Raw genomic sequence first — 27370 nt, 5'->3', positions numbered from 1 at the left:
GATTCCGCGAGGTAATGCCAACGAGCAGGGCACCTCAGCCCCTCGCCCGCCTCGTGACTATCTGGGATAATCTCCAAGGTCCAGTCCTACTTGACTTGGACGGCAGCCGCCACTTTCAATAACTCAGATGACAAAGCCGCTGCCAGCGCTGCCAGAAAACCCCGGCGGGCAGTGCTTCTTTCATTCGCTCTTGGACCTGGGTGATGGTATCGCGGGGCGGGGCCGGGGCGGGGCCACAGACGCGCGGCGAGCGGTGCGTGCGGGCTGGTAGGCCGGCCGCGGCGTGACGTGATCGGCGACCGCGCCCGGCCCCGCCCCGCGCGGCCTCGGCCCCGCCCCTCCGTCCCTGGTCCGCCGCGGCCCCTCACGGCGCTGGCGCAGAGATGGCGGAGGCAGTGGAGCGCACAGACGAGCTGGTCCGCGAGTACCTGCTCTTCCGCGGCTTCACGCACACGCTGCGGCAGCTGGACGCCGAGATCAAGGCGGACAAGGAGAAGGGGTTCCGGGTGAGGGGCCGGCGGGCGCGGCGCGGGCAGAGGCGGCCCCGAGGGAGCCCGGAGCTGGCTCTCCCCCAGCACTGCCCTCCAGGGCGGGAGCGGCGCTGTCACCGCGCCAGGGGGACCGTCGACATCAGCGCGTCCGGCATTCGCTTGACAGATGCGGAACTGAGGCCCTGAGAGAGGACGTGACTTGCCTGAAGTTGCCCAGCGAGTTAGGAGCATCGCCGAGGCTGGAGCCCAGGTGCCCTGACTCCTGGTCCGGGGCTCCCTTCTCCACCCCAGCCTCTCAGCAGGTGCTGGCCAGTCATTGGTCAGGATGGCGATGAGGTTTTAGGAGATAACGTGGGGTAGATGGTTGGGTTTTTGGCAGCAGAAGTATTCTGAAGTTGGCTTCCAATGGCCTTGGGAACAAAGGGGTCTGCAGCCCAACATGTTAGCTGGGTTCAAGTATCTGTTTGTTTGAAACGGCTTTATCAGTGACTCATTGGCAGTTTTGCTTCACGATTGAGGAAGACCTTGTTGTGCATTTGAAAACATACTTCCCCTGCTCAGACATGATTTTCTGTTAAGAAGTTCTTGGAATTTATATGTGTGTGATTTGTGTGTATATTTGCTGGCTTCAGTTGGTGTTGGCAGGTGAATTGAGAGAGGCAGTGAGCTAGCAGCAAGAACACTGGAGGGGAGTTAGGAGACCTGGGTTCTTGTCTTGCCGAAGTTAGTGGCTACTTGGTGGTGGCAAAAGCGAATCATTTCAGCTGTCCGAGCCTCAGTGTTCCTGATCTATAAAATGGGTGTGTTGGAATGGTATCAATATTCAAAAGCTTTTCCATCTTGTGTACTCTGGTATGATTGCTCCTCACAAGGAGGTGACTCCTTTGGCTGACACTCTGAGCAGCTGCCAGGACTTTGGGAGTGCTTTGAGGACTTGAAGGAGACAGTACATCTCACCATGAGCCTTGGAATCCTGGAATGGAGGAGTTAGGAGGAGGGGCATGGAGACTGTCTCACTCTTGTGTTTTTTGCTTTTTGAAATCTTAGGTAACTGAGACCAGAGAGTTGAAGTGACATTTCTGGAGAGGCAGATCCAGGCCCTGGACTTAGATCTCCTTCTTCCTGGGCCAGGGTGCTTTTACACCTGCAATTTCCATGCTTGGTAGAGGGTCAAAACACGTATCTAACATCAGGAAAAAAACCTAAAAGCTATTACGTTACTGTGTTTTGAAAGTTTTATAGATTGCTAACTTAAAGAAAAAAATTTTTTTAACATCCAGAAGCCACAGCAAGAGGAAAAAGCTGTATTAACTCTGTGGAATGAGGAGAGAATTCCCTTCCGTCCTTCAACGCTTTCTCCATCTCATCTTTCTCTCACCAGGTGGACAAGATTGTGGACCAGCTGCAGCAGTTAATGCAGGTGTATGACTTGGCTGCCCTTCGGGATTATTGGAACTACCTGGAGCGTCGGCTCTTCAGCCGCTTGGAGGATATGTATAGACCCACCATCAACAAGCTGAAAACCAGCCTGTTCCGCTTTTATCTTGTCTACACAATCCAGGTGCTTTGGGTTTAGGGATTTCTTGGTGGAGAGAGTTCTTTGATCCAGAAATAGATTTTCTTTTAACGCCTAGGGACAGCTCTCTCTGTTACTCCTGGGAAAGGGTGAAACAGTCACAGTGCAAATTATTTTTGACTGTGTTCCTACTTTTTTTCTCCTTCTCATCTGTAGATGATTGGACTTGTCTTCCTCATTCCTATTTCCCCTCTTGTTTCAAACACGTAAGCCTGGGTGGCGTTTTGAAGAATATAAGTAGCTGGGTTAAAGTTTGAGTAATAAAGATTATGGCTGACCTGGGGGAGTAAATCACTTAGATTATTTGAAAATCAACTAGGAATTAATTTTTAGGATGGTATTTATCATCAGGACTTTATTTTATTTTACTTATTAATTTTTTGAAGATTTTTTTGATGTGGACCATTTTTAAAGTCTTTATATTGAGTTTGTTACAATATTGCTTCTGTTTTATGTTTTGGTTTTTTGGCCCCAAGGCATGTGGGATCTTTGCTCCTCGACCAGGGATGGAACCCGCACCCGCTGCGTTCGAAGGCGAAGTCTTAACCACTGGACGGCCAGGGAGGTCCCTCAGGACTTTAGTTTAAACCACCTTCTTTGAAGTTACAAGGAACTTGAGAAAAGTGTGATGATTTTTTTGATTTTATAGAGTTTATAGATCATGTTTGGCCATTTACCCAGCAGGCCGATATTCAGAGGCTCTCTGCTGTGTGGTGGTGAAGATTCTTACCTCTGGACTTCTGTCTCTTCCCCCTCCTTGCTACCTCCTCTGTGTCTTGGCAGACAAACAGAAATGACAAGGCTCAGGAGTTCTTTGCAAAGCAGGCTACGGAGCTCCAGAACCAGGCCGAGTGGAAGGATTGGTTTGTCCTGCCCTTCCTGCCATCCCCAGACACCAACCCCATCTTTGCTGCCTACTTTTCTCGCCAGTGGGCCGACACCTTCATCGTGTCCCTGCACAACTTCCTGAGCGTCCTGTTTCAGTGCATGCATATCCTCTCAGCTGCCCGGGGCTGGGGGCCCAGGCTGAGGCAGCCCGACAACATGATCAGTGGCCGCTGCTCTTAATGCAGTCATTTCTTCTACAAAATGCCCTAGGATCACTGTCATGTGTCACGTGAGGGGGCTGGACAGATTGTGGTTATTTTGATCGGTAGGCCGGAGATCATAGGCCGGGAATTGTAATCCTTAGTTCTGCCGCTCTGCTGCTGAATAGTGGACATGTGTGGGTGGGGACTGTACTAGCAGTGGGGGGATAGGAGCCCTCAAATAGGGCCTCTCTCAGCAAACGCAGGGGTCAGTGCAGAGCTGCTTTGCAGCGAAACCGGCCAACCTCGAGAGCACCCTTTGTGCGTGCCCTGTGCCCCCCAGGATTCACTTGCCTTTGTTGGGATTAGGTAGCAGGTGAGAACGCTTCTAGGGCTGGAACTTCCTCCCTGTGTTAGTGCCTGGGTCACTGTCTTTATAATGACCTCAGGGTCCCTTGACTTGTCAGAGGACAGAGCAGCTTGAAGAATATAGGTGTGGATATTTAAGAGAGAGGATGTAAATAACTTACAGCCTACCGTGTTTACCATTTTGTCGTGGAAAGCCCAGGGCACCCTCCTCGCTCACTCGTGCTCTCTAGCAGGAACCCCGCGGGAGGAGAAGGGAGTCTGGTCTGAATGGGGCTGTCTGGTGAGTTACTGATAAACTGGACGTGTGGAGGCCCATGCACCATCTCCCTCTGGCTCTGGGAGGAACGTCTTCTGGTGGGGGTAGGAAGGGAGTGTTTCCTTTTGTGCTGTGGTGAGTGTGAATTACGCCCGTGCCAGCTTGGCCTTTTCTCTGCTGCTGCTCTTCATCCCGAGGGCTTTCAGACAAACCTAACAGGGGGCCCAGCCCAGAGGCAGTTACGGCTTGACCCCGGGGGCCCTCTAGGGAAGTTTGCTTCCCGGGTACTGAGGCCCTGCCTGCTTTGTGCTCCTCTGGACTGAAGCTGTTTGTGGTGGTCAGGAAAGACTGACACCGTGACCTAGAATGCAGGTGCTCCTAGGGTGGCAATCTGCAGAAGGCTTGCTTCTCAGTCTGAACCTTTGCCAGGGAGAGGCTCAACCTGCGGAGGGGAAAGGCGAGTGGCCAGCCCTTCTGCCCAGCTGGTGGAGCAGGTGGCGGTGTGCCCGCGGAGCCACTGGCCACTGGGCTGGCTTTTTGCTCCATGTCACTGAAGCTTAGGCTGGCTGTGAAGCCCGCAGGATACTAGCCCTTTACTGCTGGCATTTGGGAGAAAGCGTCAGGTTTGGATTTATGTCCTCTCTGTGGGCTAGCCAGGCAGGTTGTCATGTGTCCGTGAGTCTCTCTGAAGGAAGTCAGGCCAGGCCCGGTGTCAAGGGAGAGACTATTCATAAAGCTGTGAGGAGCCCACAGCACAGAGTCTTTACTCTGTGTCATGTTCAAGGGTGTTGGTGTGGTGTCAAGAGTTTGGGAAGGGCTTTTAATCGTTTTGCAGGCAGGCTTATTCTTTCTTTTTTTTGTATTGAATTGTTTTATCTTATTGCAGAGTTTGTGATAGAATATATTTTTTGATTTGAATTTTATTTTTATTATTTTTATTTTTTGACTTTAATTTTATTTTAGAATATGTATTTTAATTGGCTATTTTTCCCAGCTTTGTTGGAGTATAATTGACAATTAAGAAGTGTATATATTTAAGGTATAAAACTTGATGATTCGGTGTACGTACACATCGTGACATAGTCACCACAGTCAAGTTGATTAAGAGGCAGGCTTATTCTTTAACTTGGTGCACCAGTTCCCGTGATCCTGAACTTCGATGCAGAGTGCCAGCGGACCAACCAGGTTCAGGAAGAAAATGAAGTTCTGCGCCAGAAGGTTTGTTGCGAACAATGCTTGCTCCTTGGGAAGTACTTCTGCTTTTCATGTGTAAAATTAGGTAGTAGCCATGGAGGGCTGATTTCAGTAGAGGAAAGCACTGATCTCAGATGAAAGTGAGTCACCAGAAAGGCAGTGTTGGGGATTTGGGGGCCATGTGACAAGTCTTTGAAAACCAGAGGTGAGGCTCATGTTGTAAGTCGCATAGCGCGAACAACACGGTAACAGGAGTGAAATTTTAAGAGGAAAAAGACTCTATGCATTGACGTCACCTTACATCTAACCTGCTTTCATACGTCTGCTTCCCACCCCTAGTGCTTTTCCACCTGTCCCCACATCTGTATTGTTTACAGCCCAGATATGATTTAATTGTTCTCAGCTAAGGGAAACTAGGTTTCTCTAGTTTGGTAAAATGATAGCTCCGGGGGACCCACATTTGCCTTTACAATTTGCCTGAGGAGCATTTCTCTAACCTTGAGATTGACACATCTTCAGAAAAGGGAGGATTTTTTAGAAAAAGGAAGGTTATAAGCTGTTTAGGTTTGGGGGTTTAAGATTCTTGGGTTTGGGCGGTGTGTGTATAATTTTCTTCAGGCAAAAGGTCAAAAATGCTGAGCTTCATTAAAAATTTTTTTTTTTCCATTTGAGTTCCAAAGTCTGATTTTGTAGATTCCAAAGAGCAAAGCAGGATTGGGTGGAACTGTTTTTCTCACTGAATTCAGGAAGAAGCGAGTCAAATGATAAAAAGAAAAAAAAAAAAGTGGGTTTTGTATATCTAACGGTTTTTAGTTTTCTCACCTCCCTGTAGTCAAGTAACAGCAGCCTCACCCATTTTTCCAGTCTGCAGAGAGTGAGACAGGCACTCCGAGGCTGAGGGCCGGTGGCCTTTGAGCCAGTGTGGCTGGGTTTCGGATGTGACGGGAGGTCTAACCTTCCCCAGGGGAGGGAAGGCCGGGTGAGATCCCCATCTTACTCACCCCCACCTCTGTGCAGCTGTTTGCACTGCAAGCTGAAATCCACCGACTGAAGAAAGAGGAGCAACAGCCAGAAGAGGAAGAGGCCTTAGTCCAGCACAGATTGCCTTCTTATGTCTCCAACATGGACCGCCTGGGGGACTCGGAACCGTGAGTGTGTGCCGCGCCCACTCCGCGCCTCTGTCCCCTGTGCTCTCCCCTCCTCCCGGCGACGACGTGGAATTGCCAGGAGCCTCCCGGCTGCTCACTGTTCTTGTCTGAGCTTTCTGAGTAAGGGCCCCTGGTCCTCTAGTTGTCCCCTACCTCCCAGCCTCTAGGCCTGCTCTTCCAGGGGCCTGCACATCCAGATGTGTGCAGCCTGGGTTAATAATCACAGCCGCTTTCGTGAAGCCCTGGGAAGTTTCTGTGCCCTGAAAGGAGCGCCTCTTGGATGACACGATTGCCAACCACAGGGTGGATGCATTTCTCCGTAGAAGCATGCTCTTGTCTCAGGGTTTGGAAAGGTAGGCAGGTTGGAAGAGAGGTATTTGAGCAACCTTAAAAAAACAGCTAGTTACAGCCGAAAACCCAGGCGATGAGAATCATAGCAGTTGAAGAGACGTAGGTGCCACAGGTCACAGAATTAGCGATTGGTGAGTCAGGATGCAAACCCAGGCAGTCAGATTCCAAACCTGCATGTGGCCAAGTCCTGCAGCAGATGAAACTGCTCTAGTTTCTGAGCTAGCGCCCTCCGATGGAAATAAAGTGCAAGCCAAAAATCGAACTTAAAAATTTTTAGTAGCTATGTTAAAAAAAGGAAAAAAAAGCTAATTTTAATGATATATTTCATTTAGCCCAACTTTCCCAAAATGTCGTTTGAACATGTAATGAATATAAACAAAGTATTCATGAGATACTGAACGCTCTTTTCCATGCTCAGTCTTGAATCCCAGTGTGGATTTTACGCCTCGAGCACATCTCCATTTGGACTAAAGACGTTTCAGGTGCTCAGTGCCACATGTGACCAGTGGCTATTAGACAGCGCTGCTCTGAGCATTACCACGGCCCTCAAAGAAGAGCCGCAGCCTTCAGCCTTCACCGCTGTGCCAGTTAGGCTGCTGGCTCCCCTCGTACAACAATAGCACCAAGCATCACGCCGCCCTAAGGCCCAGGCGTGCGAACCTGGCCAAGGCCCTGGTCACCGGCAGCATCCATAGCCTGGGAGGTCTGTGCCCCGGGTTCCGCCAGGTTCCCCCTCCAGCGCCGCGACCGTGTGCTGTGTCTGCTTCTCCAGAGCCATGGTGTGCAGCCAGAGGAACGCTTCCCTCTCCCAGTCGCCTCGCGTGGGCTTCCTGTCCTCGCTGCTGCCTCAGAGTAAGAAGAGCCCCTCAAGGTTGTTGCCTGCCCAGGCCCCGCCTCAGGCCCAGAGCTCGGCCAGGAAGGAGTCCTCTGGCGGCCAGGTTAGTGCAAGTCCTGCCTTTCTAACTCTCGCCGCGAGGCCTCCGACATCCCACTCGTCAGGTGGGGACTTGTCCACCCTCCCTGAGGACCTGCAGGTGGAGGGTGGATGGTGACAAGAGGAAGTATGCCCTGAAGGGCCCCTTCCCGTTTCTCATAAACGTCCTCTAGCTCACGAGTGCTTATGACTGCGCTTTGCTTACTCAAGTGTGAATTCAAGCAATTCGGGACTTTTAGATTTTTGGTGATATAAAGTAGCTTGTCGATAAAGACTAAATTAAAGTTACTTCTAAATCCAGTGTAGTATTTCTTTTACAAGTTGTTATTTCCTGGTCCTGCAAAGGAGTTTTGCTAGTTTTCACTTTTATAGAAGCTTGCAAGAGAATTTCTTTTATGCCAGCATATGTCCAAAATTGAGTAGCTTTCCGAGCAGAGATGGTCAGAATTCATTGCTTTCAGAAATGCTGGCCAGAGTGAAACTTTAACAGGCCCATAGTTATGCCTTATTGCTCGGGTAGGGACTGTTTCCCTTTTAATATATTTTTATTAGTCGCAGATACAGTAAGTTGTCATCACCTCTGCCTTCCTCTCCTGCCACCCTTGGCTTGAGGACAGTTGCAAGTGAGGCAGCAGCGTGGGGCTGCTTGGGGAGAAAGGGGTCCGCCCCAAGGCTGCCACTGGGGCGTCGGGGCTTTTAGCACAGCACTTGGGTTTAGTACTGTTGTTGAAGTGCAGACATTGAGCAGGACACCAGGGAAGAAAGAGCGTGGGCTTTGGAGTCAGGCAGCTGTACCTTGTTTATCATCCTTGCGCAGATTGCTTAAACTCATCCCACTTCACTTGGGATGATGAAAACAGCATTCACTCCCTAGCGGCAGAGTTATTTGAGCTGATATGAGAGCCCTTGGTATATGCAGTGCCTGGCAGTTTATAAGCACGCAATACATTTTAGTTGTAGTTGTTGTAGCTGGGAAGTCAGTTCTGAGACCTAAAGTGGCAGCAATGCAAAATAACTGCAACCTTAGCATCTAGTGGGTTCGGGGCATCAAAAACCAGTCATGGTTATTCTACGACTGTTTCTTTGAAGTTCAAACCTTAAAATTAGAACTGAAGTTTTGTAGAATGTGGCTGAGTAAGTTTTACGGTTTGCTTTGCAAATCTCTTTCACTGTGCAAGATTTTATAAGTGTAGTAGATGACGTATGGAATGCTACGTCCCTTAAAATGTGCATGAAATGATGAAATTCAGTTTCATTAACTTAAAAGAAAATACGGAGACGGGGTCTTTGGGCTTACGCCTGTGGCCTTATGTTTACGTGTTCAGGCACTAAGGTGTCCTATGATGAGGGTGAAATGGGATTGGAAATTTTTTGTATGGTTCTTGTTCAGGAGACAAAGGTAAGAATGTGTAATTTGCAGAAAACATGCCTTCCTTTACCTCTGAAATATATTCAAACAAAGCTTGGGTCACCGTGTGGCAGGTTAACAGAGCAGAGGCAGCTTTCTTTCCATTTCCTGAATGGAGATGATAAATGTCTGCAATCTGAAAAATCCAGTGGTTGGGTCACTCGTTTTTTTTACTGATACATTTGACTCAGCAGTGATGTTTCAGTTCTAAAGATAACTAGTATATTTGAGGTTCAAGAAAAATCACAGAATTTTAGAGTTGGAGAAAGCTTAAAGGTCATCTGGCCCACCCTCCTATTGAGAGAGGGCACGTCCTGTGACTGATTGCCTCCTGTGCTGGGGAGGTCACTGCTTGTACATGTGGGATGTTTGCCTGTTTGAAAGTTGTTAGTTGAAACCTCTATGATTTTTACTCACTGATCTCAGCTTTGCCTTTGAGCTATTAGAATAAGGCTTCTGGTTAGGACAACCCTTCCTGTCTTTTCCAGGCTAAGTACTATGTTCATTCCTTCCTTTCTGCCCAACTGTTTACCCATGTGGCATGATTTCTAGACCCCTCACCATTCTGGTTCTCTTCTTCTAGGGGGGACATTCTAATTTTTAAATTCCTCTATACAATCGATGGCCAAATTTGAGTTTACAGTTCAAGATGCTCTCTTACCAATAGCAAATGCAGTTAGCTGTATGATCACTTCCTGTGATTTTAATGCTATACTGCTCTTAACGCAATAGAAAATGACATTGGTTTTTTAATCAGCCACGTGGCTTCGTTAGTGCATATTAAGCTCGTAGTCTTTTCCTCACTACTACCATGCCAGAGCGCCTTCTTTCTTTTTTACTCTTAATAAGCAAACGAAACAACGTGAGTTGTGTTATTAAATTAGCAATACAGGGACTTCTCTGGTGGCGCAGTGGTTGAGAATCCGCCTGCCAATGCAGGGGACACGGGTTCGAGCCCTGGTCCGGGAAGATCCCACATGCCGTGGAGCAGCTACACCCGTACACCACAACTACTGAGCCTGCGCTCTAGAGCCCACGAGCCACAGCTACTGAGCCTGCGTGCCACAACTGCTGAAGCCTGCACTCCGCAACAAGAGAAGCCACTGCAATGAGAAGCACATGCACCGCAACAAACAGTAGCCCCCGCCCGCCGCAGCTAGAGAAAGCCCGCGCGCAGCAACGAAGACCCAACACAGCCAAAAATAAATAAATAAAAAATAAATTTATAAAAAAAATTAGCAATACATAAAATGATAGGCTTTCCTATTTTAAATATTATTTATACATAGCATTGTAAGTTTCAATCACATCAGCATTTTACCCACTTGTGATTGGTCACTGTAACTGTTGTTGTTATCACTGAAAAGTTCATAAAATTATAGATGTAGAGTCTATGGCGATACACTCTCTGTGCTTTCAATATGAATCCGGAGGCAAAATTTTAGAAACACATGGAAGTAGCTGTAAAACCACAATTCCTAAGCTCTTCTGGGATCTCTGTGACAGAAGCCCCTGTGGGCACCTCTCAGCAGGCTCCCCCACTGCAGTTTTACCCCATCCTCCCCTCCAATTATAATTCCACTCCTTCCATAACTACTCAGTCAGTTTGGGACTGTGAGGAGGAATTATGGTTATTATAGAGATAACCTCTGATTGGCTGTAATGCAAAGAAAGCAAAGCGACCACAGACTTCTGTGTTTGTAACTCTTATTAGTATCAAACTACCTTATAGCTCCCGTGACATCAGCAGTAAGAATGCTGCCCTTGGGGCTGTTTCCATGGATCTTAGCAGGATGGGGAAAAGGGAGCCCTCTTCCCCGTCTTTCATTCTGCAATTTCTGTGTTACTAGGGCCTGTCTTCTGGGTGTCTTTATTTTGCTTCAGGTGAGCCTAAATTACTGGAACTTGTTCTCTGTTCCATTTGGATGACTGCCTGGTAAGCTGTATTCAGGCCACCGAAAATGAATTTAGATCCTTCCCTAGAGTGAGAAGCAAGAAGGTCAAATGATAAAACATAGGTTAAGATACCTCTCCTGAACTGTAGGAGACAGGTAGATTATGGTAGAATATGACAATATAATTTGGACTGTTGGAATGTTATCTGAATCCAGTAGTTAAGATTTTTATGAGGTTTGCTCTTAAAATAAAACTTTCAATTACCGGTTGTATCACAGTGAACATTTACTTAAGTTATATGCACTTGTAGCTAGACACGAGTTTACCTTAACTTACTTATTTAGGTGTTTGGTGGATGGCTGCATTCATCAGCTTTTAGCATACTAGTGTTTTTTTTTGATGTTTGCCCTTCTTTCGTAAATAACTTAGATATAGTTTAAGGAGAAGCTCTCTCTAGCAGGATCTGATAGGTCACACTTAGGTCTATAGCTCTTTTGGTGTAAACTACCCTATCATTATAAAGACAGTTCTTCTTAATTTATTGCAGTGCCTTATGTTAATGCCTGTGTGAATTTTCATTTCAGAGTACTGTCCAGCCCCCAACCTAATGATAAACTGGACAACTTCCTTGCCATCTTGACTTGACAGGGAAACATTGCTTTTGTTTCTCTTAATGTTGTAATGTATTTGCTGGGGAAGGGTTACAAGTGGCTTTTGTGTCAGCTAGAGGAATTTGAAGTCTATCCTGAGCCTCTCTATTCCATCAGTTTGGGCCAATTGAATTGAGCACTTTTAAAACCACGTGTTGGAAAAGGAAAAAACACCACTTATCAGGTGTAGCAGGTGAGTAAGGAAAGACAGGTGTGCCACCAAGTGCCTGTCCCTGCTCTGCAGCCTTCCCAACCTTTGGTTCCAAGGTGGGATACCCCTGTGGTCTGTGTACTTTCTTTGGGAATGCATGCAGTATTAAATGGGTTCTTTTCCTTCTCAAATATCCAGTTTAAAGATCTCTTGGTCAGGCTGATAAATCTGTCAAACCTGAATCATAGTTGTGCCAGGCTGTTCGAGACTTCCTTGCTTGCCAGGATCCCACTATTTTGGAAAATAGCCGTCAACCCTGGAAGCTGATCTTCCTCCTCCTCTCAGCAGTATTTTTATAGCTAGCTGTGGAGTTCCCATAGCCACCTTTGAAGTCCAGAAAACATGGCCTCTGCTGTCAGTTCTTCTTTTGTCTTGTCTATCAAAATGTTAGAGCTTTTGGAGACGTGTTTTGGAATTCTTCATTTCTAATTTTATTTGAGTCCTCTTTTTTTCTTGGTAAATCAAGCTAAAGTTTTGTCTATTTTGTTTAACTTTCAGAAAACCAGCCCTTAGTTTCATTGATCATTTCTATTGACTTTTTAGTCTATTTCATTGTTTTCCACTCTGATCATTGTTATTTCCTTCCTTCTACTAAATTTGGGCTTCATGTATTCTTCTTTTTCTAGTTCCTTGAGGTGTAAAGTTAGGCTGTTTACTTGAGGTCTTTCTTCTTAATGTAGGTGTTATTACAAACTTCCCTTTTAGAAGTGCTTTTGCATAAGTTTTGGTATATTGTGTTTCCATTTTTACTTGTCTCAAGATATTTTTTGATTTCTCTTTTGATTTTTTCTTTGACCAATTGGTTGTTCAGGAGCATGTTTTTCAGGCTCCACATATTTAAGAATTTTTTAGTTTTCTTCTTGTAATTGATTTCTAGTTTCATCCATTGTGATGCTTGCTATGATTTCAGTCTCCTTAAATTTATTAAGACTTGTTTTGTGGCCTAACATATGATCTGTCCTGGAGAATGTTCCATGTGTGCTTGAGGATGGAATGTTCTGTAAATGTCTCTTAAGTCCATCTGGTCTAAAGTGCAGTTTTAAGTCCAGTGTGTCCCTAGTGATTTTCTGTCTGGATGATCTATCCACTGGTGAAAGTAGGGTATTGAAGTTCTCTACTACTATTTTCTACTGCCTATTTCTCCCTTCAGGTCAGTTAATATTTGCTTTATATATTGAGGTGCTCTGATGTCAGGTACATAAATATTTACAAATGTTATATCCTTTTGTTGGAGTGACCCCTTTATCATTATATAATGGCTTTCTTTGTCTCTTATTACAGTCTTTGGCTTAAAGTCTATTTGGTCTGATATAAGTATAGCCTCCCCCGTGGCACTCTTTAGTCTGAGCAGTTTGCCCTCTGGATGAGTAGATACAGGGAGGAATTAATAGATTTGTGTAATGAAGGTTGGCATCCTTGGATCTCCTCCTAGGGAGTGAACCACCCCCCACCCCACTGCCCACCCCGGGACCGTGTGAGGGACCATGGTTACCTCAGGACCACCTCTTACTTTTGGGAAGGTAACAGGAGTCATCTTCCACTTTCTAAAACTGTGGGACCTATTCAGTGTTCCATGGACCACGGGATACTTCTCAAGAACGGCTGGAAGCACTGAGAGAAGGGCCTTATCTTGGTTGTTATTTTGCTCCAGGATTATGACATTTCTTCTTATCTTTTCTATTCAGTGTCACTTTCTTCCATGTGCTCCCATCATGGTTTTTCTTTCTTCAGGTTTCTCAGAGTTTGGGGCCGCTGTCAGATCTGGATGTAAGTTCTGGTTCTGTCCAGTTCTCCCTGTGTAAAACGAGTAACTTAACCTCTCTAAACATCTGCTCCCCATGTTAAAATAATGCCTCATCTTTAAGGGAATGTTTGTAAGGTTCTTCGCATGGCACCTTACATATGGTAAATGCTCAATGAGTAATATATATTGATGTTATTATTGTTGTTGGTTTTCTTCTTAGGTTATTTTTTAAAAATCTTAACTAAGAGCTTTACTTTTCCCAAAATAAGTCAGAATTCAGAGAATCAAATACTCTTCCTAGAGAAAACATCTGTTACAAGCACAAGTAGATACCAATGGAGGTCGCCTCAGTCAGAAAACCAAAAATAACCAATCCTGTGTAGGTCAGCCCCAGTTAGGCTCCAGGTAAACTAATAGCCTTTAAAATTTCCTTTCTTAACTGTTCACATGACTCCGGGGTCCCAAGGAACATATGTTAATCATTTTAAGTTGTTTAGTGTTAACATAAAAAATAACCAGTAGAAGAACTAGAAGCCCACAAATAGACTTTGGTTGAGTTTATTCTCTTTACTTAGGACTTGTGTACAAATGATTTGTGAGGAGGTTGGTCTCAAACCAGAGCAGCTGTTTGCATCCTATCCCTCTGCTAAGAGTGTAAAAAAAAAAAAAAAGGTGTGTGTTGGGGGGGTAGGAGTGTGACCATCACAATTTGTGGGAATAAGGGTGGAAAAAATGAAACCAGCCAGATAATTTGGAAAGGTGATGAGGTGGCAGCTCCTTTTTAAAAAGCTCTAGATTAGGAATCTTCAGTCTCTATAGGAGTGGGAATTACTGAGTTCATTTGCTGTAACCTTGGTTGACTTTATCTCTCTTGCTATGAAAAGGAGCCAGAAGATGCGAATTTCTCTCTTGTCCAATTTATCTTGCTCAAAAGGCCTTGAGTTTCCAACAATTTCTGTTAAGACTTTCTGGTTGCCTAGTAATCATTTCCAAATACCTCAATATTTGTTATCATTGGCTGGTTTAGTCATGCACTTGGCCCAAAACAAGAGGGTACTGTGTTCCTTTTTCCCTCCAGAGGGGTGATTTTATTTTGCATAATTTTTTTGCTGTATTGCCCAAACATATAATTGCTTGTAAATCTTTGTAACACCCAGCGTAGGGTCTGATCTGCCTCATAATTGTCACTTAGTAAGTGCTAAGCTAAATAAAGTTAACTGTTCCAGTTAGATCAAGGAGATATATATGTATTACCTCCAGGTGATAGGTGTGGCAGGTGGAGAAGTGCTGGGGACCTGTCCTCTCAGGATGGGGGAGTGGGGAACAGAAAGGAGGAGGTCCAGCCTGCTTATGTTTTGCCCTTGACTTTGCTCATGGGCTGACATAGTAACATTTTAACTACCTCTCAGCATGGCCAGGGAGGAACCTTACCCAGGAGTAAGGGTAGAGTCCACTCCTTGGCTCCTGCTCCCCTCCTGGCCCAGGTGTCATGGCCTGGGCCCAGGTAGGAAGAGACTTTTCACAGCCTGGTGTCTCGTCCTCCAGAGCACCAAGGGTAGGGAGCCAGCATGCGCACCCAAGGATGGGAAGAGCCTCTTCAGCGGGCTGGCCACTGGGGAGTCCAGCTGGTCACAGCACCGCCAGCGGCGCCTGCAGGACCATGGCAAGGAACGGAAGGAGCTCTTCTCCATGACTTTGCAGGTATGGCTTGGCCTTGGCGTCTCACGAACGCCTGCAGGGACACCACGCGGCTACATGGTGGAGAGCCATGGAAAATGGGGGGGCAGTGTAGGGCCTGCTCTTACCTCTCTTGATTTCTTCTGCTGTGTAGAGTGTGGATTTGCCTAACTGGGTTTAATTGCTTGCACTTTGGTTGTTTTGTTCCAAAACCACCTGGCTCTCCAGTGATCCCTCTTCCTGATGTAGTTTCCCTAAACAGGGGCCATAAAATGCAGGCCTCTGAAAATGTTCCCAGAAGATGAGCTCTGTGAACAATTGGTTTGGGACCCCTTGCATGCTCTGTCCTTCCCTTAGGTTAACCGTGCATGTTAGCATGTCACGGGCACTCAGAGTCGGTGGGAGAGAGACCTGTTTCCCTTGGTTTAACCCAGCATCTCCCAGACTTGCTCAATCACAGGATCACTTTCTCCTGCACTCCCTGCTGGAGCCGCTGCCCCGAGAGCCACGTGTCCACACAGCGTCGTGCTGCGGCCCCGGGCCCTTGCCACGTGAGCTCAGGGACTCCTCTCACTAGTGAATATAGGTTGGGGTCTGCTCTTCCTGGTGGTATAAGCTGCTTCTGTTTCGGTCAAATACTCTGGATTGAAGGCAAAAGGGATTTACTGCCTAAGTCACCTTGTTGACCATGTATCTCCTAATTGAGGCTACTTGCCTGTTTTAAAGGCATTTTTTGGCGTTAGCAGCCCTGTGCTGGTTCTGGTTCGATAGCGTAGACCCTTACGGCTCGGATCTCAAATCCTTCTGTGCTGTAGGATTAGAGGCGCACCTGAGCTCAGCCACTCCCCTAAGGTACCTCTGTGAGCTCGGAGGTCTCTGTTTCTCTGTTTATTCTCTTCTCTTCTGTTCTATTCCATTCCATTCCATTCTGTTTTTGCTGTAGAACTGCTCTTTCTGGGACCCCAAGGAGTGCTTAGAGGAGCCTCAGGAACCACGCGGGTGGTAGAGAGTGCCCTGGCTGGTGCCCCCTGGCCTGGGTTACGTCTGGGTGAGCAGATAGTAACCGTGATGGCCAACACTTGCGGCAGAGACGGGCGGCTGCCGCCCTCCCGGGTGGCAGGGTGTGTGGGGTGCCACGTGGTGCCCCGCCTTGCTCTGGCTCTGCTGCTGTGCTCGGGTCTGTCTCTGTGCCTGGCCCGTCGCCCCAGTCTCTCAGTACCCCTCTCCCAGGAGGAGGTGCTGGTCGGCACGGCAGCGCACTGGCGAGGGGCCACGCTTACCTCTGACTGACCCGGCTCCACATCCGCATCCTACCCCGGGCCAGCTCTTGATCTTAGGCAAGTTATTTAACTTCTGCTTTCAGTCTTACTTTCCAGAGCTGTAAAGTGGGGTTAATAATAGGATCAGAAATGGTTGGGGGGGGAGCGTTAAATGAGACCATCAACCATATTCACGTAGCGCCTGGAATGCAGTAGGCACTCACTCACTAACTGATTCTTGTTATCATTGGCCTGGTCTGTCAAGGTGGTGCGTGTCCCGAGTCTCGTCAGCTGTGGCCGGGAGCCTGTGGCCCACACTCCCTCCGCAGGGCCTGTGAGAGGAGCAGGGCCTCTAGGAAGGGGCCGCCAGCAGAGCAGGCTCTTGTAGTTCAGAGCTCTTTCTTCTAGACCCCGAGACCACCAGGATCCTCCCCCGAGGGCTGTGGCCTGGCGTCCCAGACATCTCGCAGTGTGTCCCCAGACGTGGGGAATGGCTGGGCCCAGTGCAGACCCCTCACAGCTGACTTGTGCCCCCTTTGCTTGGTGCAGTGTGCAGAGAAGAAGCCTGAAGCTGGTGGCCCGGAGGCAGAGCCCTGCCCGGAGCTCCACGTGGAGGTGCTGGAGACACTGACGCGGGCTCCCACTGCAGCCGCTGAGGGTGGGGGGGTCCGCCCCGAGCAGCCGTTCATCGTGCTGGGGCAGGAGGAGTACGGAGAGCACCACTCCTCCATCATGCACTGCAGGTGGGTGTCGGGCCGGCCGGCCGGGGCCAGGGCCCTCTGGGGGAAAGGCTGATGGCCTGGGGTTTGGGCTCCCCGGGAAGCCTCGGTTTTCAGCCTGTGCGTGTGAAGGTGTGGCAAGCAGGATGATGACAGGTAACAGAGATGCAGAGGGTGGGATGGCCCCGAGGGACCGTGGTCACCCCTGAACTGTCAGAGGAGGGCTGGACAGCTGCCGTTGGGGTCCTGCCGAGAGCTGCCGTTGGCCGGGTCAGCCTCTCCACTCCTGATCCTGGGGTGTAACGCCCAGAGGGTAGGTGATCCCTTGCTCTGATGGACGTGATGGGCTCCGGAGCCGTGACGTGACGCAGGAGGCTCTCAGTCTCTAGAGACTAGGAGTGCCGAGGGCGGGGCTGTGTGCATCTTGCCCACAGGGCTCAGCACATAATATTGAATAAATGCTTTGTAAGTCGTTCTCAGACAGACGAATGAATGAATATTTCTAGAAGTAGCTCACGCCCATCCTTGCAGTGTGGGCATTTGACTCTCAGCAGGAGAGTCAGGAAAGCAATCCTCTGGGTGCGCTGAAGAGGACGGCGGACCAAGGCAAGGATGCTAACATCGTCTCTCTTTCTCTCATCTTAGAGTGGACTGCTCGGGGAGGAGGGTCGCCAGCTTAGACGTAGATGGGGTCATCAAAGTGTGGTCCTTCAACCCCATCATGCAGACCAAGGCATCCTCCATTTCCAAGTCGCCGCTGCTCTCTTTAGAGTGGGCCACCAAGCGGGACAGGCTGGTGAGTGGTCTTGCTTGTTGCTGGACCTGTGGTCTAAGGGAAGAACCCTCCAGGGCGCTCCCCAGGGGCTCCAGCACCGCAGGCCTGGCTGGGGCCTCCAAGACGAGCCCCTCCCTTCTCTCTCTCACTGGGAAGTCAGGGACCTCACATCCAGGACTGTCCCAGCAGGCTCCTATCTGGAGGTTACTGGATTAACAGGAATTGGAATTAGGCTGCAGTGGGACCCTGTCCGATGGCAGAGGCCTTCTTCCTGTGTGCGGTGGTCTGGCTTGCTTTTCGTCTTCCCGCAGAGAGACCGGCTCACTCCCTGTTCTCCCCAACAGCTCCTGCCGTCCCTGCACATTTCTGACAACCCACCAGGAGCATTCTCCGCTGCTCCTCCTCCTGCTGGGACCCCTCCCCGCGCCAGGCCGGAGGGGGTGTGTCCTATTCTGGGGTTCCCACAGTGGTGTTAGCACAGTGTGCTTTTTCCCTCTGGACTTTAATATTTGACATAGAATTTGTAGTTAAGGAGATAAAGTTGATTTATAGTGTTTTGTTTTTTTTTCACCGTATTCCATTTTGGAGGGGATCATACCCAGCAGCCCAAGGAGCAGACCTTTTTTTTTTTTTTTTTTTTTTTTTAAATATGGATCAGTGTGTCTTTTTTTTTTTTTTTTTGTGGCTGTGTTGTGTCTTCGTTTCTGTGCGAGGGCTTCCTCCAGCTGTGGCAAGTGGGGGCCACTCTTCATCGCGGTGCGCGGGCCTCTTCACTATTGTGGCCTCTCTTGTTGCGGGGCACAGGCTCCAGACGCGCAGGCTCAGTAGTTGTGGCTCACGGGCCTAGTTGCTCCGCGGCATGTGGGATCTTCCCAGACCAGGGCTCGAACCCGTGTCCCCTGCATCGGCAGGCAGACTCTCAACCACTGCGCCACCAGGGAAGCCCCCAGACCTTGATTTTTAATAATTTTTGACAACTGCAGGAATTATCCTTATGGCACTAGGATCTCGGGGCTTACCCTGTACCAGTGTCAGTTTGCTAGGTGAATGCTGAGACCATATTCTAGGGAATATTCCTGGGGGACACCCTCAGATCTGCTTCTGGTGCTTTCCTCTGGCGGTCCTCGTTATTGTCTTTGAAGTTTTCACCAAGTAAATCACAAGGATAGCCTCCTCTGTTTTTTCTGGAGGCCTTTATAGGCCCAGAGCCAGAGCTGTCCCCAGGACACACAAATGGGGCTGTCACCCAGCCCAGTGACCAGCTGGGGCCACTGCCCAGGGAGGTGGTGGTGGATCAGGGGCCAGAGGGCAGGACTGGGGCAGCTGGGATTTAAACTGGAAGACACGGAGGGTGGGCAGAGGGTCTCATTTCCAGCTCTACCTGAGGAGCAATAGAGCTTCTCTTCCACAGATTCCTTTTGTGGTTTTGCTTCTGTTCAAGGTCACCTGTGACGTCTTTAAGTTTTAAATGAGGTCCTTTGTAGCCAGGTTTCCCCTGAACTAGCTGGAGAAGTGGAGGCAGGCCTCACCCCGCAGCCTGGCCCACCGCACAGGGGTGGGCCTGGCCCCCCAGTGGGCCTCCCTGAGCGGGCCTGACCCAGAGCTGTCCTTCGCTTCTCCCGCCCCTTCTCCTTCCAGCTCCTGCTGGGCAGCGGTGTGGGGACGGTGCGCCTCTATGACACGGAAGCCAAGAAGAACCTCTGTGAAATCAGCATCAACGATGATATGCCCAGGTGCGCTGGAGGCCGCTCCCTCAACTGCTGTGCTCGGCGGGCCTACCTTGGCCGAGCCTCCGAGCCCCGCTCCCCCTCCCTCTGTGGACGGGCGGAGCACTGACCCGGCCCCACGTGTGTTGCAGGATCTTGTCTCTCGCGTGTAGCCCCAGCGGGGCCTCTTTCGTCTGTTCAGCTGCAGCTCCGAGCCTTGCTGCCCAGATGGACCTGTCCGCACCAGACATCGGCAGCAAGGGCACGAACCAGGTTCCTGGCAAGCTGCTGCTGTGGGACACGAAAACCATGAAGCAGCAGGTGCGGGCCTGCCCCATGGTCTCCCTGGGGCTGGTCACACTCCCGGGCAGGCACACAGCCTGTGCTGCCCCCTGTTTCTGAGGTCTCTTCCCTCTTTGCTTTGGGCTCGTCAACATTTTGATTTGTGAGGAGGTTTCAACATTTAAGTGTTGAAAAGTAGTAATTCTCCAGTGGGGCAGATTGCCAGCAACCAAAGCCGTTCAGCATCATGCCGCAAATTGAGGGTTCACACACAGCCTCTGATCGGGCCCTTTTGGCTTATTTAAAATTTTTTAATTTAATTTTTTTAATATTTAAAGTTTTTTTTCTTTTCTTTTATTGGAGCAGTTGTAGGCTCACGGTAGAATTGAGAGGAAGTTTCAGAGATTCCCCATATACCCCCTGCCCACACACACAGCCTCTCCTGCTGTCAGCATCCCCCACCAGAGGGGCTCATTTGTTACAGCTGATGCACCTACGCTGACCATCATAATCTCCCAAAGTCCATGGTTATATCAGGGTTCAGTCTTAGTGTGGTACGTTCTAAGGGTTGGGACAGATGTGTAGTGACACGTACAGTGTCATAGAGGGTATTTGCCCTAAAATTTCCCCGTGCTCGATGTAGTCTTCTCCCCTGCCCCCAACCCCTGGCAACCGTGGATCTTTACACTGTCTCCATAGTTTTGCTTTTTCCAGAATATCATATGGTTGGAATCAGACAGCCTTTTCAGATTGGCCTCTTTCACTTAGTATTATGCATTCAAGTGGTTTATTTTACAGGAGACAACTGGAGTCCCCTTCTGACTCCCTCTTAACTTACAATTGCATAACAATTGCAGCAGCAGCTAGAAGCAGTGAGAACACATGCGAATTCTTAAGAAATGACAGTCTTGAGAAAGCTTGCCCACAGGGCCTGTGGCTCACCTTCCCCAGGAGCGGAGGGTGCCTTCCCAGGCAGAACAGTAGCAGATGCTCACAGCTATGACCCTGAATCCTGAGAGCTTCAGTGCTGTTTACACTCACCTGTTTAAAAGGCAGTGGTGTTTCTTGAGAGAATCAGTTTCGGTCAGGCCCTTACGTGCAGCAGCTTGTTTCCTGCTGGTACCGGACACTTGAAGTGTCCCTGTCTTGTTGGTGGCTGTGTCCCGAGTGTTCCGTTTGTGCCTTTCTGCACCTTCCTGTTCCCAGCTGGAAGCCTCGCAGGTCTCTCCAGCCAGTCAGGGCCACCCTGCCACGTCAGTTCTTGCTCTCTAGCTCCCTCGTCCTGGCAAATGCGTCCCACTGAGAAACCAGGTGCCTTTCTGGAGCCAGCCTTCTCCCTCACCCTGAAGTCAGTCCAGGAGCAGACATTGTCAGTTCCACCTCCAAAACCTGTTTCCAGTCTGAACGCTTCTGTCCATTTCCGGGGACATGCCCACTAGTGCCCCTCAGCTGGACAGCTGCTGGACAGCTCCCACCACGGCGCCCGCCTGCCCGCCGGGCACACTGCGCCTGGGGGATGGGCAGACACGGGGCACGTCCTGCTCCTTCCCGCTCCTCCAGGTTTCCCATCCACACTCCCTGCAGCCCTGCCTGGCCTGGCCCTCCCTGCTGCTCCAGCCTCCTGGCGCCGCCTGTCCTCCTCGTCCTGCAGCCACACGCCCTTCCTGCATGCTGTCCCCTCTCGAGAGCGTTCCTACCCCACTCCATCCGGCTGACATCTGTCCTCCAGCATCTCGTAGGTGCTCCCCTTTATACCCACCCAGTCTGATTAGGTCCTTTTTAATCTTGTTAGTTTGTGCTAAGAACTTGTCGTGATTTGTAATTTTATGTTCACTTGTTATTTTTCAATGTTTCGTTAAATATTGAATACATAGAAGAGAATATTGAAATCATAGGTGTACGGAATAATGAGAAGAACCGTAAAATGAGCACCTACCTACCACCACGGTTTAAAAGTGGGACATTACCGACACTTTTTATGCCCTGGTGTGCCCTTCCTCAATCTTGGTCTCCTTCCCCCTTTCAAACAGAAGCTGTTTTGAAATTTGGTTTATTACCATCTTACATTTTAAAATTTAGTGTGTCCTTTTTCTAGCTCCAGTTCTCCCTGGATCCGGAGCCCATTGCCGTCAACTGCACAGCCTTCAATCACAACGGGAACCTGCTGGTCACGGGGGCAGCTGATGGTGTCCTCCGGCTGTTCGGTAGGCAGGCCTGCTCACGGCCATCCTGGTCCCCTCCTCAGATGCCCCGGGGAAGAGAGCTGGGTTTTTGCCAGCTGGACTAGAGGCTATTGCAAAACCCCAGTTCAAGATGCTTGTAATAGCACTTAACTCTGGCCAGAGTCTGCTGTTTTCAGGACCCCCTAATTACCTTGCACGTGGTCCGTGTCCGTGGACACGGGGCGGGTGGAGCTTAGCAGTCCTCCAGTCCTGAGCTGTTGGATCTGAGTCCTCATGGCCCGAGTGAGATCCAAGAGGATACGAGAGGGTCGTGCCGTCCTGTCCTCTTGGTGTGACCACTTCATTGTCCCCGTGAGAGCAGTAGAACGGTGTGCGTCAGAGTCATTGGCATGCTGTTTAAAGCTCTTCACGCCAGGCCTGTTCCAGGAGACCAGAGTGAGAGGGTCTGGGAAGGCCCTGGGGACCGTATCTTTAACCGATCTCCAGGGCTCCCTGGTGGGAAGTTACAGCGCCCTCCCAGGAAGGACTTATGTGTCCTCCTAGACTTACGGGCTCCCCAGATGAGCTCAGGCTCCACCCAGGGATTCCTGAACCTGACTTCTGACCCAGTGAAAGAAGCTTCCGTTTAAGATTGGTTAGCAGAAGACAAGGCACAGTGGAGGAGAGAACTGGTAAAATGAAGCACTGAGTGCCCACTCTTCACCAGGGGTCAGCTCTGTGACTCCTATCGGGTCTGGGAGGCCCTCTGCCACCCACGGGGCAGAGGGAGGGTGAGAGGTACCTCCTGCTGTGGGCAGATGTCTCCCCAGGGCCTGGGCGGGAATCCTAGTGGCGTCTCATTGCCTCAGACATGCAGCAGCACGAGTGCGCCATGAGCTGGAAGGCCCACTGCGGGGAGGTCTACTCTGTGGAGTTCAGCTACGATGAGAACACCGTGTACAGCATTGGCGAGGACGGGAAGGTAGGTGGGAACGGGATTTGGGTCAGGAAGCTCCCTTCCTCTGGCTTAGGCATCTGAGATTCTAGAGAGCACCAGAATAGCATGACGGGCTGCGTTCCAGTCCTGAGCATACTTTTTACTAGCTCTGTGACCTTGGGCCTCTGCCTCAGTTTTGTCATCTGTAAAACAGAGATGAAAATAGTAACCAGTCTCACAGGGTCTTTGTGAGGTTTAAATGAGTTCAGTGGGAGTTGACTGTTCTTATGAAAGGGAAAGACCTACCTCCTTCCTCCTGGTTGTAGCAAAAAGGACTCATCTCACTGACCCACCTGACTCAGTGGGGTGCCAGGGGTGCCAGGATGTACTTCAGTGAGCTTGGTCATTGGGTGGTCACAGCATGGATATGTAGAGCTTGCTGGGGCTGGGGGCTGCAGACAGTTTCACCCAAACAGAGTCAAGAAATGTAAAAAGGAAGCTGGGGAAAAAAGTAAAAATAAGTGCCCCCTTTAGATTCTCTCTGGAAGGATTCATTAGGATCCTTGGAAAGGGAGCTGGGGCAGGCAGAGCTGGGAGAAAGACTAGCTTTTCATGTGTACCCTCCTGTACCTTTTGGATTGTATACTATCCACCTGTATTGTCCAATGAAGGCAGTAATTACCAAATGAATTCTTCATTTGAAAACTATGAGAAGGGATTTTTACATCAAAGCTCTACTTCCTATTTATTTGAGTAGGATTCTCAGTTAAGCGGTGGTCACACCCAGGTAGCCTGTCCCTGGGGTGGGCTAAAGGGCTGTTTGCGCTACAAAGCGTGAAGCTCAGCTTATACCTCATTGCTCGTGTTGCATTGATTGCACTGCTGAGAAACTGGAAGTGTATTTGGAACTTGTCCTATTTTTAAGAAAAATCTAGTTGGGTTCTAACCCTGACAGTAATATTAATAATGAAAACAACAACAACAGTAATAATAACAATCACTGGAGCATTGCTCTTGCTTGAGAGATGGGAATCCAGGCGAAGGCTGTTGCCTGCCTTTTCCCTTTCTTGGAGTCAGGCCAGAGAGAAAGTTCAGGCTTTGACATGAAGTGGCTGACTCTTTCTAGATTGTCTTCCCTTAAGAAAATGCTTAAGTTGTGTTGGGAAGAGTCGGGACTGGGTGGTCATCTCACTACCTTTCCCGGGGCCTGTGGACCCACCTCCTCTTTCCCGGGGCCTGTCCTCTCTCCTCCCCCCGGACCCGGGCTCTGTTGCCGGCCCGCTGAGAGTGCCGTGCTTGTGCTTTGCCGTTGCAGTTCATCCAGTGGAACATCCACAAGAGCGGCCTGAAGGTGTCCGAGTACGGCCTCCCCGCTGACGCCACGGGCCCCTTCGTGCTGTCGGGTTACAGCGGCTACAAGCAGGTCCAGGTCCCCCGGGGCCGGCTCTTTGCTTTTGACTCGGAGGGGAATTACATGCTGACGTGCTCTGCCACAGGGGGCGTCATCTACAAGGTACCTGGCGGCTGGTGGCAGGGAGATTCCTCCTCGGAGGTCTGGGCCCGGTTGAGTTCGAGCCTCTGTCCCTGTCTCTGTCCCAGTCTCTGTCCCTCCCCGATGGCCGTGGAGAAGCCTTTGACCCGGGATGGACGGCACCTGGGCCTCCCGGCTGCAGGCCGGCTCGAGGGAGCAGGCGGGAGTGGGCATGAGTGTGGCGTGTCCGTCCTCTCTGCTCCCCCGTCACTGTCCTTGGACGAGACTCTGTCCCTTTTCTGCCTCCCTCCTTGGGAATAATACCAACTATAGAAAACCTCAAGAGCTAGGGAGAAGGGCTGTAGGTTGGTTTGGGGGGACATACCCCAAACAGGAGGGTGCCTAGGTGGTCTGTTTCAGGTACTCTAATCTGGTGTAGGTTTATTGTTTATGGGAGGTCCTGTGGGTCAAGGACGTTACAATCCATGGCTGGGACAGAAATCCGGGGGTGTGATTTGTCACGCGGGATGTAAGTTGTCCACTCAGTTTATCTGCTTATTTTAATTCTCATGTCACAGCCTCTCTGGTTCATGTACCTTTTTTTGGATATATGATTGAACGGAATTATAAATCTCTCCTATGTTACTAGTGCTACCAAATGGACTAGGGATGAGGATTTGTGTCGTGGCCTAAGCACATGGTCTGGTTCCGCGTTGCCACGTGGATTCAGTCCTGAGCCTCAGTGTTAGCTCTCTGCCTGGCGGTGTTTCGTCTGCAGGTAGAGTGATGGAGTGGCATGCTCTTTCTCTGGGGCTCCCCGAGCTCGCCTCGCGTGGCTCACAGCCAGCGGGCAGCCGGTGCTCTGGACAGCAGCTGCCTGCGGGCGTGTCCTAGGCCCCGGGCAGTGTGCACAGGAGACGGAGAGTGTGGCCCCGCTCTCCTGGGGCTCACGCTCAAGTTAGAACGAGACGCGAGCCCCAACAGTGACGACAGTACAGAGCTGAGGGCCCCCAGGGGAGGAAGCCGGCTGGGGGCCGAGTCCTCGGGGAGGACTGGGCAGGGGGGCTGTCTGTGGATTTGAGGCCTTTGGAGGAGCAGGAGGAGGAGTTGGGAGGATGTGGAGGAAGGCGGGCTTTGGGGCTCCACGGGGCAGAGAGGAGCAAGGGCACACGGTGGGGTGAGGGGGAAGGGGGCTGCTGAAGTGGGAAGTAAGGAGGCTTCTGGACTGTTGACCTTGAATGTGGCACCGGGAAGCCTGGGTTTACTGTCACCCAGACTCCCCTTTTCCGCAGATGGTGATGATTTGGGTGGCTCTTGCCCTCTCCTTAAAAATTAGTTCCACACTTTATTTTTACTTATTTATTTAAATATATACATTTAAAAATCTTTTAAAAGTTTTATTGAGGTACAGTTGACAAAAATTGTATATACTGAAGGTGTACGGTGTGACGGTTTCATATAAAGCTCCATAATTTCTTGTAATTGCTATCGGGAGATATTGTAAAAAGTTTTCTGTTTACAAGCCTAATTTTATTTTATTATTTAGATTTAGTTGAGTTTCAGGTGGGCTCTCCTTTGCTCTCTGTATGATTGTGTGTTGTGTGTGTATGTGTGTATATTATTTTATTTTTGATCGTGCGGGCTTTATCATTTGTCCTGATCAGTTCATAAGGTTTGCAGTCAGACTTTCTCTATAACCAATTAATGGGTGTAAAGATTTTCCTCTGTCATTTAAAAAATGTCAAAAACGGGGTCTAATTACTAAAGGAATATAATGACTTTCAGGTCCCATTTTTACAATCTATAAACAATTCATGATTTTTAAAGATGTTTTCTCCGTGAAGGCTGAATACTTCCTCTCTCTTGCTCATGGATGTTGCATGTAGCTGGATAGATAGTCTGCTCCTGGTTTCCCTTCCTTATTACCTTCTGACCCCTCACACCTGTGCACATGAGTCCCGGGCGGCAGGTGCTGGCGGCACAGAGGAGAGCCGTGTTTGTGCCCTGACCCAGGGCCTCCGGTGCCAGCACTGCTCTCTGGGTGTGTGCCGGCCGCACGGCAGGGAATCACCAAGACCCTGCCCTCCTGCCCTCCTGCCCTCCTGCCGCTGGTGTTCCCTGGGGGAAGCAAATGTAAAACAGAGAGGCAGATACATGATATGAGGCTGGGAGCGGTAGATGGTGCTGGAAGAGAACACCGGGCACGAGCAGGAGACATGGCTCACAGCAGGTTAAAGGTGGCAGGGAAAATTGTGTCTTTCAGAGCATATTAGGGACTTATTTTCCACTTCAGCTGAAGGAGTAACTATAGTCGGGAAAGTGAAGATATTTCCTGGTCCAAGCAACGAACCTGAGACTTTCTGGAAAGGGGGACCTGTGTGCCTGGGCATGTCCTCAGCTTGGGGTGGCAGCCCCCAGGCTCGAGGCGGCTTGGCCACTGAAAGTGGATAAAGTGGATGTGTTTGTGAGCAGTGCCTGATGATGCAACCTCGTCTCTCCTGTCCCCTTGCAGCTGGGCGGGGAGGAGAAGGTTCTGGAGAGCTGTCTGAGCCTGGGCGGCCACCGCGCCCCTGTGGTCACTGTGGACTGGAGCACAGCCGTGGACTGCGGGACCTGCCTCACTGCCTCCATGGACGGCAAGATCAAGCTGACCACCCTCCTGGCCCATAAGGTCTGATGGGGCCCGCCCCAAGGGCCACCCACGGAAGCAGTATTATCCTGGGAGGCAGGCAGAGACGGCGCAGGAAGACAGGACGCTCCCCTTCCGGCTCCCTGCCAGGGTGGGGCGTCTTCAGGGAGAGACTGCCCAGGGGGCTCGGACACTGTCCAGCCACCTGACGAGAACGGGAGCCATGTAGAACTGTGGCACGTGTTCCCCAGACATCGGCACGCTGGCCTCTGCCAGGAGCAGGCTCCAGATGGTGGGAGGAAAGCTCAGGAAGCAGGAGAAACATTGTGATGGCTGCTCTGTTGGCCTAGAAGAGATTGAAAGTATTTTGTATATATTCGCTCAGTTTTCTTTTTTATAAAAAGAATGCTCTTGGGGTCACCTGGTGTCTCTTTCTGGAACGTATGCGTGCAGCAGAGCATCTCCCTTCACCGTTTGCCCTGGTGATGGTCATTGTG

The 27370-nt window shown here is 49.9% G+C and overlaps 1 protein-coding gene across 1 annotated transcript; it reads left to right on the top strand.

The window, feature by feature from the left end:
• Positions 1–330: 330 nt before the first annotated feature.
• WDR91 (WD repeat domain 91) lies at positions 331–27293 on the top strand. Its single transcript, XM_082472551.1, has 15 exons — positions 331–506; positions 1873–2052; positions 2851–3132; positions 4846–4938; positions 5932–6062; positions 7186–7351; positions 14802–14957; positions 16742–16935; positions 17557–17707; positions 19325–19419; positions 19545–19713; positions 21770–21878; positions 22706–22818; positions 24089–24286; positions 26757–27293. Exons 1-15 carry the CDS (start codon positions 384–386, stop codon positions 26919–26921), a joined length of 2325 nt encoding a protein of 774 aa, XP_082328677.1. The 5' UTR covers positions 331–383; the 3' UTR covers positions 26922–27293.
• Positions 27294–27370: the final 77 nt, after the last annotated feature.

Source organism: Balaenoptera physalus (assembly GCF_965194825.1).
Source record: "Balaenoptera physalus genome assembly, chromosome: 8".
In the NCBI taxonomy this organism is placed as follows: Eukaryota; Metazoa; Chordata; class Mammalia; order Artiodactyla; family Balaenopteridae; genus Balaenoptera; species Balaenoptera physalus.
The sequence above is the reverse complement of the archived record's forward strand: the minus strand, read 5'-3'. Positions and strand labels throughout refer to the sequence as shown.

Excerpts from the sequence above, each read along its gene's own strand:
- WDR91 (XM_082472551.1), top strand. The coding sequence starts at position 384 with ATGGCGGAGGCAGTGGAGCGCACAGACGAGCTGGTCCGCGAGTACCTG. Across the intron at positions 3,133-4,845 it reads TGATCAGTGGCCGCTGCTCT|CTTGGTGCACCAGTTCCCGT; the intron begins TAATGCAGTCAT and ends CTTATTCTTTAA. Across the intron at positions 24,287-26,756 it reads CAGGGGGCGTCATCTACAAG|CTGGGCGGGGAGGAGAAGGT; the intron begins GTACCTGGCGGC and ends GTCCCCTTGCAG.